Source organism: Sceloporus occidentalis, unplaced genomic scaffold, assembly GCF_023333645.1.
Source record: "Sceloporus occidentalis isolate IW3139 unplaced genomic scaffold, rSceOcc1.0.p SCAF_5, whole genome shotgun sequence".
In the NCBI taxonomy this organism is placed as follows: domain Eukaryota; kingdom Metazoa; phylum Chordata; class Lepidosauria; order Squamata; family Phrynosomatidae; genus Sceloporus; species Sceloporus occidentalis.
The window spans coordinates 127,120,872-127,139,822 of NW_028316985.1; the positions used below are offsets into that span (position 1 = coordinate 127,120,872).

The window sequence follows — 18,951 nt, forward strand, 5'->3', positions numbered from 1 at the left end:
CCTTGCTATTTTTAAATGCATAAAAGTGTTTTCTTGATATGTTTGTGGCATTTAACTGCATAATGATCCATGGCACAAATGGCACACTTCCTACTTCACAATAATTTCAATTGCTATCATCAAATAGCAAGTTTAAAGCTGGACCAAATTTGATCTTCAATCACTTGAGCTTTCTTTATAAACTGGTCTGTGAACTCCCTCATCCATTTTCAGATTCAAAAAATTCTTTTATATTTCTTAAAGGAGTTAGAATGCAAGTGGGAATAAACTTCAGCACTTTCCTTCTTTGTTCTTCTGTGGAAAATTGTGGATCAAGATAAGTCATACACAAGTTTTTAAAAATCCTGTGCTATTTCCAAACTGATTGATAAAATGCTGTAGAGTCAGATTGGGTCACTTCACTGACCAATATTGTCTTCCTGGAAAAGTCACATTTCTGGAAAACTGGCATTATTTAACTTGTTCACTCAACAATTTCTTATTAAAAGGCTAAGAGCTGCATAAATTACAAACATTAAAATGTTTTTTAGACTCACACACAGAAAGACTTACCATTCTCACTGTCTGACTTGTTTTCATGCTCAGTATCAGTTAAAGTGAGGGCTGAGTTGGAACGGCTTGAGAGACAGGAACTGCGGCCTGATTTGACCCCTCTGCCCCAAAGTCTCATGGCATGCTCTGGAGACATCACTCCTTCATTTTCAGTATCAGCATCTGACCCTGCACTGATAGAGTAACCTCTGTGGGGGAGCCCCATTTCAGCACAAAATGCCAGTCCTCTTCGAGTTGCTGGTTCACAAACTCCTAACTGCCTTAGGGTAAAATTCTGTCCTAATTAGGGAAGAAAAAAAATGACAAAACATAAGAATCTATGCACTTATCTATTTTTTAAAAAAAACATTAAAAGAAACACATGTTAACTACATATATTTTCCTAGATATGTTTCAAGGTCTGTTATTAAGCTCCACATGAGCAGTGGTCAAGTACATTCTTTTTATCTTTGACAAAACTTGTGTGACCTCTTTCAACTTCTGCATCTTACTCATTCTTTGTGAACTACTTAAGCACATCAGGAGTTTTCTAACACATGAAAAAGAGAAGCACATCTAAATAAAGAAGAAATAGTTCAGCATATAGGATTAACTGTAACTGACAGCCATTATTTATTTTTTTACATTATGAAAGTGTGAAAGCAGTAACTAGTATGTGTCAGGATTATCCTTCTCTCTTGTGGCTAAAGTCTTAAACAACAGGATATTTTCCCCATCCAGATGTCATCTGTCATTATAAGAAAATTTTGCTTCCCTCCACAATAAAACATTTGTCAAATTAGAATAAGGGTTTGCTTGATCTTTATTAAATCTTCCTGCTTTTGTCGAATACCTAAAAGTACAATACATTACTTTTCCTAAGGGGGAAAAAAAAAACATTAAAGATACTAGCAACTGATAATTGCATTGCTGTTTTTAGACTTTCAGTATTTGGTTCATGGGCACTGTCAAGTCAAATAAAAATCAGACATATTTTTACATTTTAATTTTCATATGATAGTGTAAGGATGCCTGCATTCTGTTTTGGGACCACTTAAAAAGAGACACATTTATATGTGAATAAATAAAATTCCTTGAGATACTGAAGAGTATTTGAATTACAGCACTTAAAAGTTATTGTTTAGTAATGGCTGTATGTTCAGCTTGCTTTATTTCCCAGGTACTCACACATTTGTGATCTATACACACCACCAGGATATTTCAATTTCATGCTAGACTACAAATCCTAGGAGTGACATCCTACTGTAGAAACTATGGGTCAAGCTGAATATTTTCTTATTTTAATATATTTCAAATATTGTATGTTATTCTGTCAATTTTTTATTTTGGGCTTTTAATATGACTGTTGCTTTGTCTACTTTTAATTTTTATACTTCCTTTGTACTGCATGTTTGTGTTGTTGTTTTTTAGTTTTGTAAATTATAGTGAGAAAGTGAAGTATAAGTAATTTTAGTAGCTCCCTCCCCTTCTCAAAGAAAAGTTTTGTGCTAGTATGCATTTGAATGATCCTCCTGGACAGGTTGTAATTGGAAGCTTAGATAAGTGTGTAAATCTCCAAAAGTATAAAATCAAGTACATTAAAAAAAAGAGCAATGGAAATGTGAAGAACTGAATGCACAATGTAAAAGGGCCTTCTGTCCCAGACCTTGTCAGCTTTCAAGTATATCAGTTAATTACCTTATTGCTGCGGTCGTATCAGTTGCTACAATCAGTTTTATTCCAGTCAGAATAGTAAATAGATTTTGACTGCAGCACTCATAAATAATTAGAAACAGTTACTGCAATTAACTACAAAATCAAATAGTTCTTATCATGAGTTGTGAAATAAGTAACAGAACAAAAATGCATGGAAGAAGGGGAGGCAATTGTCACAGCTGCAAATAACTACACTGAAGAGTAAACTCTGTGAATGTGGTTGAAGAGGAATTAGTAAACAATCAACTGTTTAAACAGGAACCATACTATGTACTGAAGTTTGCTTTAAGGCTGAAGTCAAAAATTATCAGGACACTCACTGAACATTTGCACATCTTTGGTACCATTCAGCAATTGTGAAATAACTCCTAAATTTACAACAATTTAAAATTATAATAGCATTTGGTTGAGAATATATCCAAGTACAGTGGATATGAAAATGTGTCCATATTAGCACAGCCTAATCTCTGTATGACAATTTACATTCAAACAAGAAAAAGTATGGTTTGTCTAGAAGGCAGAGCTTTCAAGCACAACCCTTTTGGAGTGACAAAGATTGAGGGGTTTGTACAAGCATACTGAAGTTTGTTGTTGTGCGCCTTCAAGTCACTTCAGACTTATGGAGATCCTAAAGTGAACCCATTACAGGGTTTTCTGGGCAAATTTCTTCAGTGGTCACCCCTCTGAAATAGTGTGACTTGTCTAGGGTTACCCAGTGGATTTCATGGGTGAGCAGAGATTCAAACCCTGTTCTCTAGAGTCATAGTCCAACGCTCAAACTGCAACACCACACTGGTTCTCATAGGTCCAATACACATTGCAGAAATAATCCCATTTGAGACTGCTTTAACTGCCCTGGCTCAATGCTAGTGAATTCTGGAAACTGTAGTTTTGTGAGACGTTTAGTCTTCTCTGTCAGAGAGCTCTGGTGCCAAAATAAACTACAATTCCCAGGATTCCTTAACATTGAGCCAGGACAGTTAAAGCTGTTTCAGACTGGATTATTTCTGCAGTGTGTTTTGGACCACAGTGAAGTACTAGGACATTTTTTAAAATAGCACTGAATTCTTGGAGAATTCTAGAATGTCTGAGTTTTAAATCTATTTCTTAGTCTTAACTAGAACAGACTTACTGAATGAACAGAACTGACATAAGGGTTGATTTACCATTCAGTAATTGATTCAGTAAATTTACTCTAGCTGGAAGTAGCAACTGGATTTAGACATGAGTCCAGATTTAGTAGGTGAAAGTTGTGAACAGTTGGGGGATGGAGACCTCTTCCTATACCATTCTTGTTCTACAACTTTATATGGGTATACTTGCTTCCAAGATAATATGAAACTAGAAAGTGAGGTTGGGATAGCTTGTCCCATTTAGTCTCTATACTGTCAACTGCAATCATAGTATATTTAGTGGTTGAATATAAATAGATGTTAACATCATGGTTCCCCAGTCTATGGATCTGACCAAAGAATCAAGTATGCTACAGAGAATACTTAGTCAGGGAAGAGCAAGCACAGATCTTTCCCTCTTCCCACTCCACATTTCTCAGGTGATATTTCCTTTATTGATACAGTGATGAGGAGTGTACTATTCTTGCTTTAGGACATAAATCTTTCATTGTTTCATTCTTACATACCAAAACATGTCAATTTTCTCCTCCCCACTGAGTGAGATTATTGTGTGGGTTTTTGTTGTTGTTGTTGTTGTTTTGCATTTCAGGTCTTTTAGACAAACTGTTAGGACAGTGGTACTCAAACTTTAACCTTAGAGACCCCCCCTTTAATCTGCTTGCAGACATCGCACCTCTCCCACTTGACATAGTATATGAATAAAAATATTTTGTTTATTTAATGTGTGTATTTTCATTTATACATTCATGTATATACATTTCTTAACATTTTATAAGGAAATAACATCATTCAAATTAGAACAGTTTTATTCAAATACATTCAATATTCAACTCAGTGCATATGTCAATTTTACACATTAAAAAGTTTGGGAAAAGGAGGAGGGATCAGAGCCTCCAGAGCCCAACATAAACAACTCTCACATACCTCAGCAGTCCCGCCCCACCATTTAAGAACCACTGCAAAGACTTTTTTTGTGTGTGAAATTCAGTGTTTTTCTACACAAATTGCATAAAAGCTCTTGTTTCTTTTCTTTTCTTTTTTTTTCTTTCCTTAAAGCATGCTGCTGTCCACAAGGGAAAAAAGGACTGGTCTTTTTGCATTCAGACAAGAGTGAAAAAAAAATTTCACAGCAGTTCCCAATTTTTTGACAAAATAAGACACCCTGTTCTCATCCAGAACAAGAAACAATGTGAATATTCTTCACTTCCTTCTCTCATTGCTTCAGTTCTCCCTGCCTCCTTAGGTAGGAGGTGAGAAAGATTTTTTTTTGCTTTTTTTGCAGCTACTGTTAAGACTAACAGACTTTTGACCCACTAGATGGGACTCCTCCTTCACTTTATGTTATTGTCTTGTGTAAAAAGGCTTTCTCTAAAGCTGTGCAAAGGGCTTTTTTTGCAAAATGAACTGAAATGAACTTTATGGCAAAATGAATTGCTCTCCCTAACCAAAAGATTATTTCTGTCCTAGATGCTCATTCATCTATTTTCATCAAATACATTTTAAACAAATCTCAGTTTCCAAAAATAAAACAAGTAAGAAAAATGTCTAAATAACTTCAGTGTAAATAGAGTATGGTCAATAGATTTATTAAACATTTGTCTAATTTTGCACAGTACCTTGAAAGTAATTAAATGTGTGGCATTTCCAAATGTACAATGTATTGCCTAAAAAAACCAGTCGCCCGCTAGCCGGGCAGACCATTTTGCCGCTAGAGGCAGCAAAAACTACAAGCCCCAGTATGCACTGGGGCTTGCCCCGGCTCCCTATTGGTGTGCGGGGTGGAAGGGGCAGTACTTCCACCCCACGATGGTCTGGGAGTCGGGCTCAGTGGTGCGGAGCTTCCGGTCCTCCAGGGCAGCCCATTGGTTGGGCTGCCTTGGAAGAGGAGTTCTGCAGCACACGTTGTGGGGGGGCAGGGCTTAGGCCTATATAAGGCTGTGCTGCAGGCCCTGTCCCCCAGTCGGCGCTTGGCTTCGCACGGTGCGGAGCCAAGCTAGGAAGGCAGGAAGACAGGAGCAGCTTCCCCCACCCACCCACCCACCGCTGTTTTTTGGGTTTTTTGTCACAACTTGGGGCGGCAGCATAGGCCAGGATCTGCACGGTGTGGTACCAGGGCTATGGAGCTCTGGTTGGGAGTCAATAGGTACCCGGGGGCGAATAGGGCAGGCGTATGGCCATTGCGGGGTCCATAACGCGGGAGCGCCTCCCAGTGACTAGGGGCTTATTGAATATGTGAACGCATGACATGTTTTGCGGTCAAGTTGTGTTCCTTAGCCCCTAGGGTCATCCCAAGCGCCTGGTGGGTGCCAGGTTTTTGGATAATCAGACAAACGTGGGGCTGTTTGATTTTGCAGATCTTGACCTCATGCTTGGTGCCAACCCTTACCAATTGCTTGCTAATAAAGTTGTGGCCTTTCTTCCAAACTTGTTGTTATGTGTGGTTATTTGCAGCAGCATCTGAGGCAAATGACATTAAAATAGGAAAGAAGCAAAGTTTCCAAGTCCACTATCACCTTCTTATCTAGCTGATAATAATGTTCAGCACTTACACAGGTAACACCATCAAACCGATCAGCTCATAATACTTTGCAAACATTAGCTGATTAAGACTCTCAGGTATATTCATTCCACAGGAACAACTCCCATTTTAGAAATAAAGAAAACAAGCTAGGGAAGTCTGCCAACTGCTGAACACAGTGTCAGTTGCAAAGCCACAAATATAATTTTGTGTCAAGATTAAGTTTTAAAAATGCTGCATCCACATTTTAAAAACACTTCTCTCATTGAGAGTGTACATCGTCACCTCCTTTCATGGGAAAATTCAGGCCAGGATCGTGTTGGCTCCACCAGCACAATTATTGTGCTGGCACAAGACTAAAAAGAAAAAAGAAAGGAAAGGAAAGGAGCAAAAAATATTGACAAGCATGGAAGTAGTGAGCATAGGATGGAAAGGTCAGCAGGGGCAGAGAAGTTGTCAGGTCTCAGCTATTTTACAATACTCTGTGGTGGTGGTGGTGAGGTGGTGGCTGCACAATCATGGAAAAAGTGCAACTGCTCTTACATATGCACTGTACACCAACAGTGTTCCAGCTTTAGGAGTCAATTACCATGTTAGTTGTCCACTGAGCTCCTCTACCCTAATATACATAGACCAGTCTTGCAATCATGTGATAATCAGCCTTAAATCTACTTTTTTTCTTTAGGGATTTTATACATGGTTGTAAGATGATGTTGTGGTTATTATTTGATATTCTTCCATGTTGTAATTGAATTGAGTAGACTTATTCTGTCCTCCCCCCCCCACACACACACAAAATAGGCAACATTAACAAGTGATTCTAATCCCAGTGCAATGTCTCCTACATTTTCTAGTCAATTAATAAAACTGTCATAGGACTAAGGACTGTGGGGACCTCAGGCAATATCATATTGTCTGAGAAATATCAACAAGACGTCATTTCTCAATTCTGTTCAGACCAGATTCTAGTGAGTACACCAAGCCACCTCATTTAACAGCTGATTACATATCAAAGAAACTGTTATCACACATACCCAAGCAGCTTGTGGTGTGAATGGCCACAAAATAAGGAATAATATGGACTATGTTTTGAGACCTGGTGGCACAGTGGTTACATGCCTGTTCTGCAACCACTCACTCACAAATCACAAGGTTGTGAGTTCAATACCAGCCAGGGGCTCAGGGTCGATTCAGCCTAGCATCCTTCCAAGTTCACTAAAATGAGTACCCAGCTTGTTGGGGGCAATTGGCTTACACATTGTAAACTGCTAAGGGCATGCTTAAGTGCACTGGTAAGTGGTATAGAAATATACTAGATATTGCTATTGCTACATTTTTCCAGCTGCTGCAGCTAGTTTGTAGCAAGGAAAATGTATCCTGCATGAAAACCTCCTATTCTATAAAGCTGCGTAACCTAACTGATTTGCTCTGTTGTAAGCTACTAGAGGTCTCTGGGAGGTGCTTTGTGTTTTTTGCTTATGATTCATGTAAATTAGTTGCTCCTCAACTTAATCTTGCATGCCCTTCCCCAATTGCAAACAGCTTCCTTCCTCCTTTGGTGGAATTTCAGTACCATATCAGTGAATAGCTTAATGTCCTTAGGAATCAACAATGGCCCAGCATCCTCCATGGTCTCAGATGGGAAGACAGGTGAAGAAGCAAAGGAGAATCTGGAGAAGTATCAGTATCATAGTCTTCAGACTCTTCCGCAGATAGCTGCTGATACAGTACAAAAGATGCTGTTTTAACAACCATTGCTGAAGGAGTGCTCAAAGTAGGTAGCATGGCTCAGGTGATTCATACCATTGGTAACAGTGGAATCCCACTCAGTACTGAAAGTGATGCAGCAGACATGAAGATTGTCAGTATAAGGGCAGGTCCCGACATCATCAATTAAGCTGGCAGTTTAGAGACTGTGGTGTTTAGTGCTGGTCTGTTGAGGCTGACAGTACCACATATGATACCGATCGCTATAAGACTGTGATAGGCATGGTAAGAGAAGGGCTGTTTTCTCCAGAAATCCTTGTGTTGCGTATCTATCGGTATAATACATAGACATGACAGAGGAGTCCTCTATATAACAATAGTCCTGCATCAAAGGCACTATGAACAATCCCAAATAAAGGGAGATCTATCCCAACAAGGAATACGAAGCAGATGCTTGACTTTGGGGCTTTTCTCTGATTGTGGCAAGACACAAGAGTTAAAAAGCCAACAGAAACTATCCTGACAGGACTAAGGTAATAATGGTGCAGTACAGACCGCTGAAAAACAGCAGCCTGCCAGTGCCTCTTTTTCCTCCAGAAGGAAGCTGCAGCCACCAAACCACGTGGCTTCCCTATGGTGGAAAAAGAACACATGAAAAGCGGGTTCTTTTAAAACTGCAGGGGTGGCGTAACAAGTGCGCCATTGGCGCACCCATTTTGTAAGTGCCACATGGCAATGTGCAGACACTGCGTGGCGTTTACGTAACAATGGTGGCGCCCATGTATACAGGGTGCCGTCATTAAGCTGCCGCCACGTACTAGGGTTCCAGAGCATGCAGTCACTCTGCCCCTGCTGAGTGCTTTAGAAATAAAGTTTAATAATAATAATTAATAATAATAACCCTAGTACATGGCCAGGCTGGCATAAAGCATCGGTCTGGACCACGCCAGAGATTGGCAGGATTTACAACTCAAGACTTTGAAGACAGCTGTCACATTAAGACTTACTTTCTTTGGTTATAACATTAGGTAAACTTGATTACAATGATGGATAGGAATTAATTTCATTGGCTGTGTCAGGTGAAAAGGACTATTTTCTGTTTTTAGGTTTAGAATTAGATTCTTTCATTTGTGGCTTACACGTTTCCATAACACTGGGTTTTTTTAATGCCTTTCAAGACTAATGTAGCAGTTGCATTTAATAATCAATGTGCTTTAAATGCTGGGTTGAGTAAGAGCTTTATTCCAAATCTGCACTTTCTTTCAAGAAAAAAAGCATGCATCCTATTACACTGTTTGTGATAGGATGTAGCCAGAAAGGGAGTCTCCCTTTCTGGCTACATCCTATCACAAACAGTGAAATTTACCAGGTGAACCTAAAAATATTGAAAAAGTATCATATGATCTTGAAAGGACCATAAATGGAGAGAAAGTGTTGGTGAGTGTCTCACAACTTCCTGAGGAAGGCTGCCCTATCAGTAGTATCTTTTACACAGTAAAGCACTTCCATTTGCCTGGCATTTTGTGGCTGACATTTAAATGAGTAAGAAACTTCTGAAATTTGTTATATTATTATTGCTACTGTTCATGATTTTGTTGTATTAGTATTACTATAATTATAATTGGTTATTTATTGTGAACTCCACAGACACAGAGGAAATAATAAATCTGCAAACCCAGTTCTCTTATGTGAATGTCAGTTGCACTACAAACCAACAGGGTTGCTTTAAAGTAAAATAGTTAAAATTACACTATAAATCATTACGCAAGAAATTTAAAATAAGACAGACAATATCTGATATGTTAGGACAATAAGACAGATTTGCTTAGGTGTTTACATACAGACTTTTAAAGTTTGAAAGGAAAAAAAAACTATGACCACTTAAATCTTTTCATGCTACAGCTGACATTTATAGCATCTGAATAAAGTTAATCATTTTGTTCTCCAAATCAATCATGTTGCATAGCTAATATTTAAAATGTAATAAATCTGGATTAATATTAATTAAGCATTAAAATTCACATTAATGTTTTAAGTTTTTGCAGTCCTATAAAATGACAGTCTTTTACTCGGGGAGGCGCACATGTACACAACTGTGCACTGTATGGAGTGGCAAGTTGTATTTAGAAATGGTAGTAGTTCATTCTGAGTCCCAGAAAACCCCAGGAATGGTTCATCTTAGGGTTGCCTAAAGTAGGAAACAACTTGATGGTACACAACAGCAACAACAGCAACAACAACTAGTTGAAGATATCTCTGTTTTCAAGTTAATCAGATGATACAAGGTTTGCTTTCAATCACCTTTTGCTTACTTCAAATATAATATAAACTCAGTGAAAACCCAAATACAGGTATTGGAATCAGTGTGCAAAAAACCCCTGTATAAATGAAAACTATTTTGCAAAAAACAAAAACAAAAACAAAAAATCCTTAATTAATTTTTCTCATTAATATTTCAGCACACTCTTTTTGTCTTCAGAGTACTGGAAAAAAATGCAGTCAAGGAAAATTAAATTCTCCTTAATTTATGATGAGAGTGCAAAACAAGTAAAGGGTAATCTAAACTTTATCAAACCTACAGGTAGCAATTACAGCTATTAAAACAGCAAGTATCAGAGGAAACCTCTATAGACACATACACAACTATAGGAAACATTCCTGGAACTGGCATTTCAGTCCTTTAGCTACTGAAAAACTGTATCATGTATACTGTCTCTGCTGAAGGAAAACTGCATTTTCATATGAGCACAATACAATTAGAGTAAAAAAAAAGATATATTCAGCAGTCCAACTTTCCAAATCTACTTAGGAAAAATGTCACAGTAAAATCCATAGGTGCAGAAGGGGTCTGTAAAGTTTTTTTAATTAGAATAATAGTGTTGCATACCTCTTGGAAAGCTCCCTTTTAAGTTTCTTGTGACTCAGGTGCTCAATCAATGTTTTGGATGAATAATGGAATTGATGAAGTCCAGTGTAAATATAACAAAGGGATGGATGAATCTAAGCTTCAAAAGAGGGCAAACACTTCACCCATCCCAGTTATGCTCCTTTTCTCAATTTTCCAGTCTCAAGTTTGTTTTATTCTACTTTCACATTAGTTTACAAGGGTTTGGGGTTTGTTTTTAAGTTCACATAGCTCAAAAAAAGTTGGACTGCTCCAGAAAGATGAGGTTCACAGACTGGCATTGTTTCTGAAACCCAAATGGGGAGTCTGTACGATACAACATGGTGTATGTATAAGTATCTGCAGGGTGGGGGTGGGTATTTATTTATTTATTGTAATATACATAGATTTTTGTAAAGCTAGATAGTTCAGAGCAAGGGTGGACAATTGTCAACAGGCAAGGGGCAATGTAAGTCCCTGAGGAGACCATGGCAAACTGCTTCTTTCTCCCATTCCTTGCACAGAAACCCCATTTCTGCCCTAACATGCTTTCTATGAGCATGGAGATATTTTTGCCATGTTTCATTTTAGGTCCAGGAAAAGCTTTATTTACAAACAGAAATGACAGAGAAATCACTTCCCATTCACTTCTTGTTTTTTAAAAGGGCCTCTGTTAGAACTAAAATGGCATGGGAGGGCAGCACAAACGTGGCAGATATGTTCTCACACTCCTCTAGGATGCTGGGCAACTTTTTAGAGCACAGATTTTTAAAAAAAAAAAAACCTATGTGGCCCTAGGAGTCACAACAGCTGAGCACAAGGGCAAGTGCTCTGTACCCTATTTAAAAATGAATATATGTGCATGCATGTCACTAACAGGATGTCCTCCACTGTCTGCTTAACAGTGCATTTTTCCCCTTGTACTTCTAGATGGGGGGGGGGGGGGAGAGAAATAATCAATTTATTCTTCTGAGTGTTTTAACATAAAGTTTTTTAAATCTCTTCATTGAAAAACTGCTCCCTCTACTAAAAAATCAAAAACAAAACAAACCCCAAACAAAATTATTTTAATCAAAATGAAAACCACCCATTTACCTTGGGGTAGGGGGTGGAAGCACAGAGGGCAAATTCCATGGTTTTCAAAGAAACCAGCAAAAATGCACAGTGAAGAGGAAGACTGTGTCGAACAAACAAGAGAGATGGGAAAGGAGAGCTGAGAATATTAACTCAGTGCTCAGATGTAGGTGGAAAGAAAGTGAAGTGGAGCAGGAAGCATTGGCTGTTGTAACACCGACAATTTTCCTGGACAGTTTTGGCTGTCTCACAGAGTATGGTTATTAAGATCTATCACAGGATGACAGGAAGCTGGCAACTCACAGAGCTGGTCACTGGTAGTGGTATAAACGTTCCAGACACAGTTGACTCTATCACTTACTTCTTGAGGGGCATTGGCTCAAAAGGGGCAGCTATATAATTCCTAGATCTTGAGTCATCCACAGTTCTGGAGGGCTGTGTAGATTACAGACAGCTCTCTAAAATGTCAAGGACTCTGCCAGGATGGAGAAAGCAGCCATAAATTTGCAACTTCTAGTGCTCCACCACATGAAGACGATTTGCCTGTCCTGCAAAGTATTCCAGTGTTGATATAATCTACACAACCTTTGTGTTTTTAAACTGTTCCAAGGGCATTTGCTAGTGGTCAGTGTGTGTGTGTAAAACCTATGTGAAGTAGCCCTTCCTAAAATCTTGCTTGAATCCCTTTTGGGGTATGAGAGTTTGCAAACGGTGTCTACAGAATGGAATTCTAAGCCATGGTAACCCTTATTTGGAATCTGTTCATCAGTGGAATATGCCTCGTACCCATTCTGACATCTTTGTCATGCCAACAAATACTTTCCTTATTTGCACTGGCAACCCAACACTCTAAACAGTAACAATGCTGTCTTTGTATTTTACACTGCTCTGTTGTCTGAATTCTATTATACTGTAGTATTGTTTTAATATTATGCCACTCTGAGACCTTATGCTGTGGGGCACCTCACAAATTCTCTGTGAGTAACCATTTTCAGATTAACATTAATGAAACTATAAACTGTTGTAATGATTCAAAGCAATTATTCATAATATGGATCTCATTTTGATGAGACAATGCAGTCGCATTCTTTAATGCTTAATATAATGGCTACAGATTTGTCAAAAACATTTCTGACAGTTTATATTCTGATCAAGTTGCTTGTGGCTGACCTACATATAATCTGGATTATCTGGAAACCATCCTGGGGAATGGTATTACTTTATTGGGACTTGCAATGCTTATATATGCCTTCTCAGTGATCAGAGCAATATTACTGATAGATCGGGGACACAATGGGAATATCTTGAAGTAATAAATAATAATAAAACTTTTATTTGTATACCGCTTTTGTTTCTGATCAAAGTACCCCTGAGGGTAATACCACGTCAATCCTAATGAGAGTCTAGAGTCACTTATTTCAGTGGCAAGAGTATTCTGAAAAGTGAGTTAAGTTTTATATATTTTCCTTTCAAGCTATCTTGCAACCCATACATTCCAACAGTCTAGACTGTTGAAGTGTAAAACCACTTAGATAAAACCTGTAGGAGGAAGAATGCTCTTCCAAGGCAAAGTAATCCACCACCATCAGTAGTTATTATGGCAGAGATACAAAAGCTCTATAGTAGTAGTAGAATCTTTATTGCTAAAAGCTATGAACAGTCACAACCCAAGGTCATTAAAGTAATTATAATAAATAAGAAAGCAACAAATAAACAGATAGAATATACCGTATATACTGAACACCCTCATTTATAAGTCAATGGCAGGTTTTGAGGCCAAAATTATGGATTTTGATATGACCCATGGATAAATTGAGGGCATGTAACAAAGGATGTAAAGGATGATGCAAAGAAAAATGATGCCAAAGACCCTAGAAAATTCTGGCAGGCATAACTGTTTGTGCTCATCCTAAGGCTGGATGCATAAGAGAATAGAGGGGATCCAGGCTTCTTTTTGGTGCTGGCAGGATGGACCAAGTTCTTCCCTTTTATTTAGAGATAGAGGATGGCTCATATATATATATATATATATATATATATATATATATGAGAGATAAAGTACCGTACTTACATTGACCTGTGGATAAGTCGACCCAGCTTTTTTTGGGTCAAATTTTTGACTAAAATTTATAGACTTATACATGAGTATATACAGTATAAGAGTATACAGTATAATCACACTTATACTATAGTTTTAAAAAGCAGAATAAAATACAAGCTATCTACAAATAGTTGTTACAAATGATTTACAAAGCTATCTATGTCAGTTAGATTTATTTGTGCAAAATATGAAAATTCAACCTATGCTGGTCCTCTATTTCTACCATGGTTTTTACATTGTAACTACATCTGACTATGAATGGACTTTGCTTAGTTGGGTTGATCCAAGATGTGAGTTTTCGATGCTTTTTTCTCCAAGGAAAATATACTTGACCCAACTACTGATATTTGTAGTTCAGCCTACAAACACAGAGCTACAAATATGGATGTATTTTAGTTCTAGCCTGTCAAAAAGGTCCTTCCAATTAGTCCCTGTTGAACAAGTTTTCCATATCAGAGAAAGGGCAGGCAAATAACTCTCTTTTAGATTCTAGGTTCAGATTTTTGATCTTCAAATGGAAGCCAATTCTTTGCTGATAGTAACCACGGCACTCCATAGTAACCACGGCACTCCACAGAGACGGCCCTCACTAAGATCTCGAATGATCTTTTGCAGGCCAAGGCGAATGGCCTCTACTCTATCCTTGTCCTTCTCGATCTGTCTGCAGCCTTCGACACCGTGGACCACTGTCTCCTAATAGACGTACTCTCTGACCCCGGTTTCTTGGGCCTTGTCCTCAACTGGTTCACATCTTATCTGTCAGATAGATCTTTTTCAGTGGTCTCGGGTGGTCAGACCTCGTTCTCTGTCCCCTTATCTTTTGGGAGTTCCTCAGGGCTCTGTTTTGGGTCCCCTTTTGTTCTCTTTATACACACTCTCCCTTGGCAAACCTATTAGTTCTTTTGGTTTCTCCTACCATTTATATGCTGATGATACCCAGCTGTACCTTTCCACCCCTAATCTTTCATCAGAGCTAGAACAGCAAGTGTCATCCTGTTTAACAGCTGTCTCCCACTGGATGCACCATCGGCGTCTGAAGCTCAATATGTCCAAGACCAAGCTTCTTGTTTTCCCACCTAAGCCCACCCTTCACTACTCCTTTTCTATTTCTGTCAATAACATATCTATCCAGCCGGTCCAGAAAGCCTGCAGTCTTGGTTTCATTTTCGACTCCTCTTTGTCATTTATCCCCCAGATCCAGACTACAGCCAAGGTCTGTAGATTTTTTCTTTATAATATTGCCAAAATCTGTCCATATCTCTCAGCTTCTACCGCAAAAACACTGGTCCATGCCCTAGTGGTCTCACGACTAGACTACTGTAACCTCCTCCTGGCAGGGCTTCCTCTCTCTCACCTCCACCCATTAATTTCTGATCCTATCATGAAGGGTTTCTTTAAAAGATTTGCTCAGAGGAGGTTTGTCCTTGCCTTCCACTGAGGCTGAGAGTGTGTGACTTGCCCAGTGGGTTTTGTGGCTGAACTAGGACTTAAACCTTGGTCTCTAGAGTCATAGGCCAACACTCAAACTATGGCTTTTAGTGCCATGTAAATTCTAATTTCTTTAGAATGAGAATAAATCCTTTAGAATTAGAACAAATACATATTAATGTTTTAATGGCATACTGTGTTTTAGGAGTGTTTAAGACTATGCATCTCACTTCTGGGTTCATAAGTATAAGCCCTCTGGAAGCCTAATAGGCATCTACCAGAAATATCTATAACTGCTGGTGTTGGAGAAGGGGGCAGGTTATCATATAAATAGGATGCTGCTTTGCTGTGCTATCTCAGAAGACAAGATCCATGTGACCTAATCCATGTGCTAGGAAGAAGGTTTTTGTTTGTTTATAGAGTAATGTGGTCACATATGAATTATATAGTCCCACTCCAGTGGCTGAATATTATAGAAAGAAATCATATAAACTTTGAACAAATTGATATTTAAGAAGCTCAGTAATATAAAACAGATTTTTAATGAGCCCACAAAATGACTACTCCAGCCTATCCATATATACTTTACATCAGTAATTTGCAGTGTGTTGGTAGGCTGAAGGAAAAAAGCCAACAACTAAAGTTTATGCTTATTTATTTGTTTTTAATTACATCTCTAAAATTCCCTTGGTCTTAATGTCATTATAAATATTTACTCCCAAATAATATTTATTTTAAATATTTATACCAGGGTTCTTGCACTTTTAGGAACAGGTTCTTGCACTTTTAATTGCCGTGTAATGACACAAATCACTGCTGAAAGTTTTCCTTCTGCTCTGTTCTTAAAAGTGCAAAAGCCTTGTTCGCTTTCACATATGACCATCTTCTTTCTTGCAGGTGTTTGACTATTTACATGCCTGAGGGAAGTACAATGTAATTGCAGTGTTCCTGTTTATTTTATTTTTTTCCTATGACAGACCCTGATCCAAAAATTCAGTAGACACTGAATACACTGAACGTTTGTAGTAAATTTCTTGGAGACCTCTGCAGGGGAAATCAAAGCTGTGATTTTTCACAGCCTATAAGAACATACCAGCTCATTTGTGGAAGTGTTGAAAATACTCTGAAAAAAACAGTAACTTTGTTTCCTTGTAACAGTGGGCAACAATATGGGATGTCAAAATAGTTTTACAGTTGTCTTACCAGCTGCCTGGGCTGGCAATGAACCAGGATTGAAAGGCTTGTTCCATGTGGCTTTAAAGAATTGGATGCATTGCATGACTCTGACCTCAGAAGTAAGCATTGTGCAAATGTTCCCAAAAATGTCTCTTGAAATGCCTTTGTTCTATTGACTTGGCATATGTACAGAAAAAGGGGCATTCTCAACAAACTTTAAAGATTGTATCAGGTTATTTTTTTAAAACAAGAGAGGGATAATCATGTATAGCAACTTTTCCCAGCTTGTTAAAATATGAAGCCAATGCAGTAGAAGCTTGACAGAAATGTCAACCATTCCAATATCAATGGTAAGACTGACACAGAGGGTTAGACCTCCAGAGTCCAGATACTATATATCTGCATAGGAAATATTTGTGCTATATTTACAATATCATGCCTACCTTGTCGGCTATACTCATCTGACTCCCTGTGGACCAAGTCTTTTACTCGGTTTCCATAAAGCAATCTGGAGGAATCATGATCAAAAGCTTTCAGAGTTTCACTTGAGCTGTAGGATTTCTGTGTAGGCACTCGGCACTCTTCATTTTCTGTTGAAGAATTTGTGTAACGCCGCTCCTTGTCTCTTCTGCTCTTTGTCAGGGAGCAATAAGGTCTGCGTTCTTTCACATCCATGCTTCATTACTTCTGTATGCACATCAGGTCAGGTTGCTTGAAATTCTGCTCTACATTCGACTTTTCATCTGTAAGAGGATTAAATAGATTATATATAATTTATGTATATATTTACATAATACACTATACACATTGGTAGTTAGGTAATTACTAGGGGTAAAAGTCCTACTCAAACAAAATAATGCTGACTCTTAGCTACCATTTAATTCTATGAGAAAGGCCCCGAACAGATAGGCCAAAATAAAGCTGCTTCAGGTCACTTTGGAGGTATGCTGTTTAAATGATGCATGCATCCTACAAGGCCAGAAGTCCTAAGGACTGGAATGCAGCTTTGGAGCAGCTTCTGGCCTCTTAAGATGTGTGTCATTTAAACAGCATACCTCCAAAGTGACCCAAAGCAGCTTTATTTTGGCCTCTCTGTTTCGGCCCAATGAGACCAAAATGAGGCAAATTATTTAGCAGTATAATTGTTAGGTTAGTTAAGTAATCTCTGTCCCCCAAAATAATAAAATATACACTATTAATAGTATCATCTACCATATATTTTTGGCATACTCTGTTCGTGCCAGTACAGTCAAGCCATACAGTATTTTAAACAAAAAAACAAACAAAGTCATTGCTTTAGTTCAGGTTCAAATGCTACTGAAATAAAGTTAACCAATTCTACATGCCTAAATGATCAGTTCAATTCTTGATTTTTTTTAAAAAAAGCCCTTTGTTCATGCACCATTTTAGGTTCACATGTCAAGTATACTTGTTTGCTTCTGTATGTATGTTCCCAGCATACTATACATGTAAAGTCAATTTGATAGACACCAAATATATGTTACCTATATTGCATTCTTTTAACAACATAAATATGTATTGCATTCCATTATACTGTATTGTATGTTTTTCTTTTCCATGATAACCTGTGTGTTGACCAAACATTTGTCATGAATAGAAAAGAGATTTATAGCCTAGTCCTTAAAGAATGTGGAGTATATACGCTTATACACATCTTCCCAAAGTTTTTATATTTTATGTGCTTCTTTTGATTCTGATAGAGTCAGTAAATCAGTGAGAATACCCCCAACAGATGTTTTGTTGTTTGGGGCATCTCCTGTTTTGAATTGGCAACCCAATCCTTGTTCCTCTCCAGTTTTGTTATGACAGACACTCAAAACAGATTATCAGATAATGGTTTAGATTCTGTTCTAGTTCAGGACAAAACAGAGCTTCATTCCAGTTTTAGCTTCAAGTTCAGATTGACTCTCTGGTCTTAACAAGCACTGATTCAAGGGAAAGTTGCAAAGCATCTGTGAGTGGTGTATTTCACTTTCAGCATTTAAAAAATGTCACTTAGGAATTTTGCTTAAAAACCAAGAAAATAGATTTCCAGAGAGGGAAATGGCTGACATGCTGTTAATTTATTGCCTCAGAAAATAGTTACAAATGTGTATTTTTGCATATTTAGATCAGAGACTTCTTTACCATTAGACAGATTTCCCATGAGCTGAACAAGCTGACTGTTTCTGCCAGCTGAACAGGCTGATCCTATTATAGAGGAGTTTTGCAGTTCACCTTAATATTGGAGGAAGCTTATTAAGCTTAACAGCATTGACATAGTTCCCATTTGCCCTGTCATTAAACACTGCACTCTGCCCTAGTTACACACAATTCCATGTGCCCATTCCTTAGTATTTCCCCAGTGGTTAGGTAGTATTCTATGCTCACTGATCACACTTGTCCTTTCTCTCTCTTGTATATGTGTGTGGGCATCTCCCACAAACTTCCCCCCTAAAGTTTTCCCTCCCTCACCCACTAACCTTCAAGAGAGCTGACACAATATTTTGTGGGAGTGATGCTCTTTTGGCTGCATACGGATCGTGTCTCAGAAATTCAATACAAAAACAAAAAACAAAACAAACAAGCTTCATTTATATACCACTTCATACCGCCTAAGCAGTGTCTAAGCGGTTTACAACTGTAAACTAATTTGCCCCCAACAACATGGGTACTCATTTTA

General features: G+C 38.1%; 1 protein-coding gene across 8 annotated transcripts in view; it reads right to left on the reverse strand.

The window, feature by feature from the left end:
- Nucleotides 1–18,951, reverse strand: part of TENM3 (teneurin transmembrane protein 3) — a 495,594-nt gene that overhangs the window by 369,127 nt on the left and 107,516 nt on the right. For all 8 annotated transcript variants that reach the window (XM_089525433.1, XM_089525431.1, XM_089525429.1 and 5 more), the window contains exons 2-3: nt 16,712–17,011; nt 553–831 (exon numbers count right to left, since the gene is read on the reverse strand). In XM_089525433.1, the coding sequence (XP_089381559.1) occupies nt 553–831; nt 16,712–16,943 (511 nt within the window). In that variant the 5' untranslated portion in view covers nt 16,944–17,011. The remainder of the gene's footprint in view (nt 1–552; nt 832–16,711; nt 17,012–18,951) is intronic.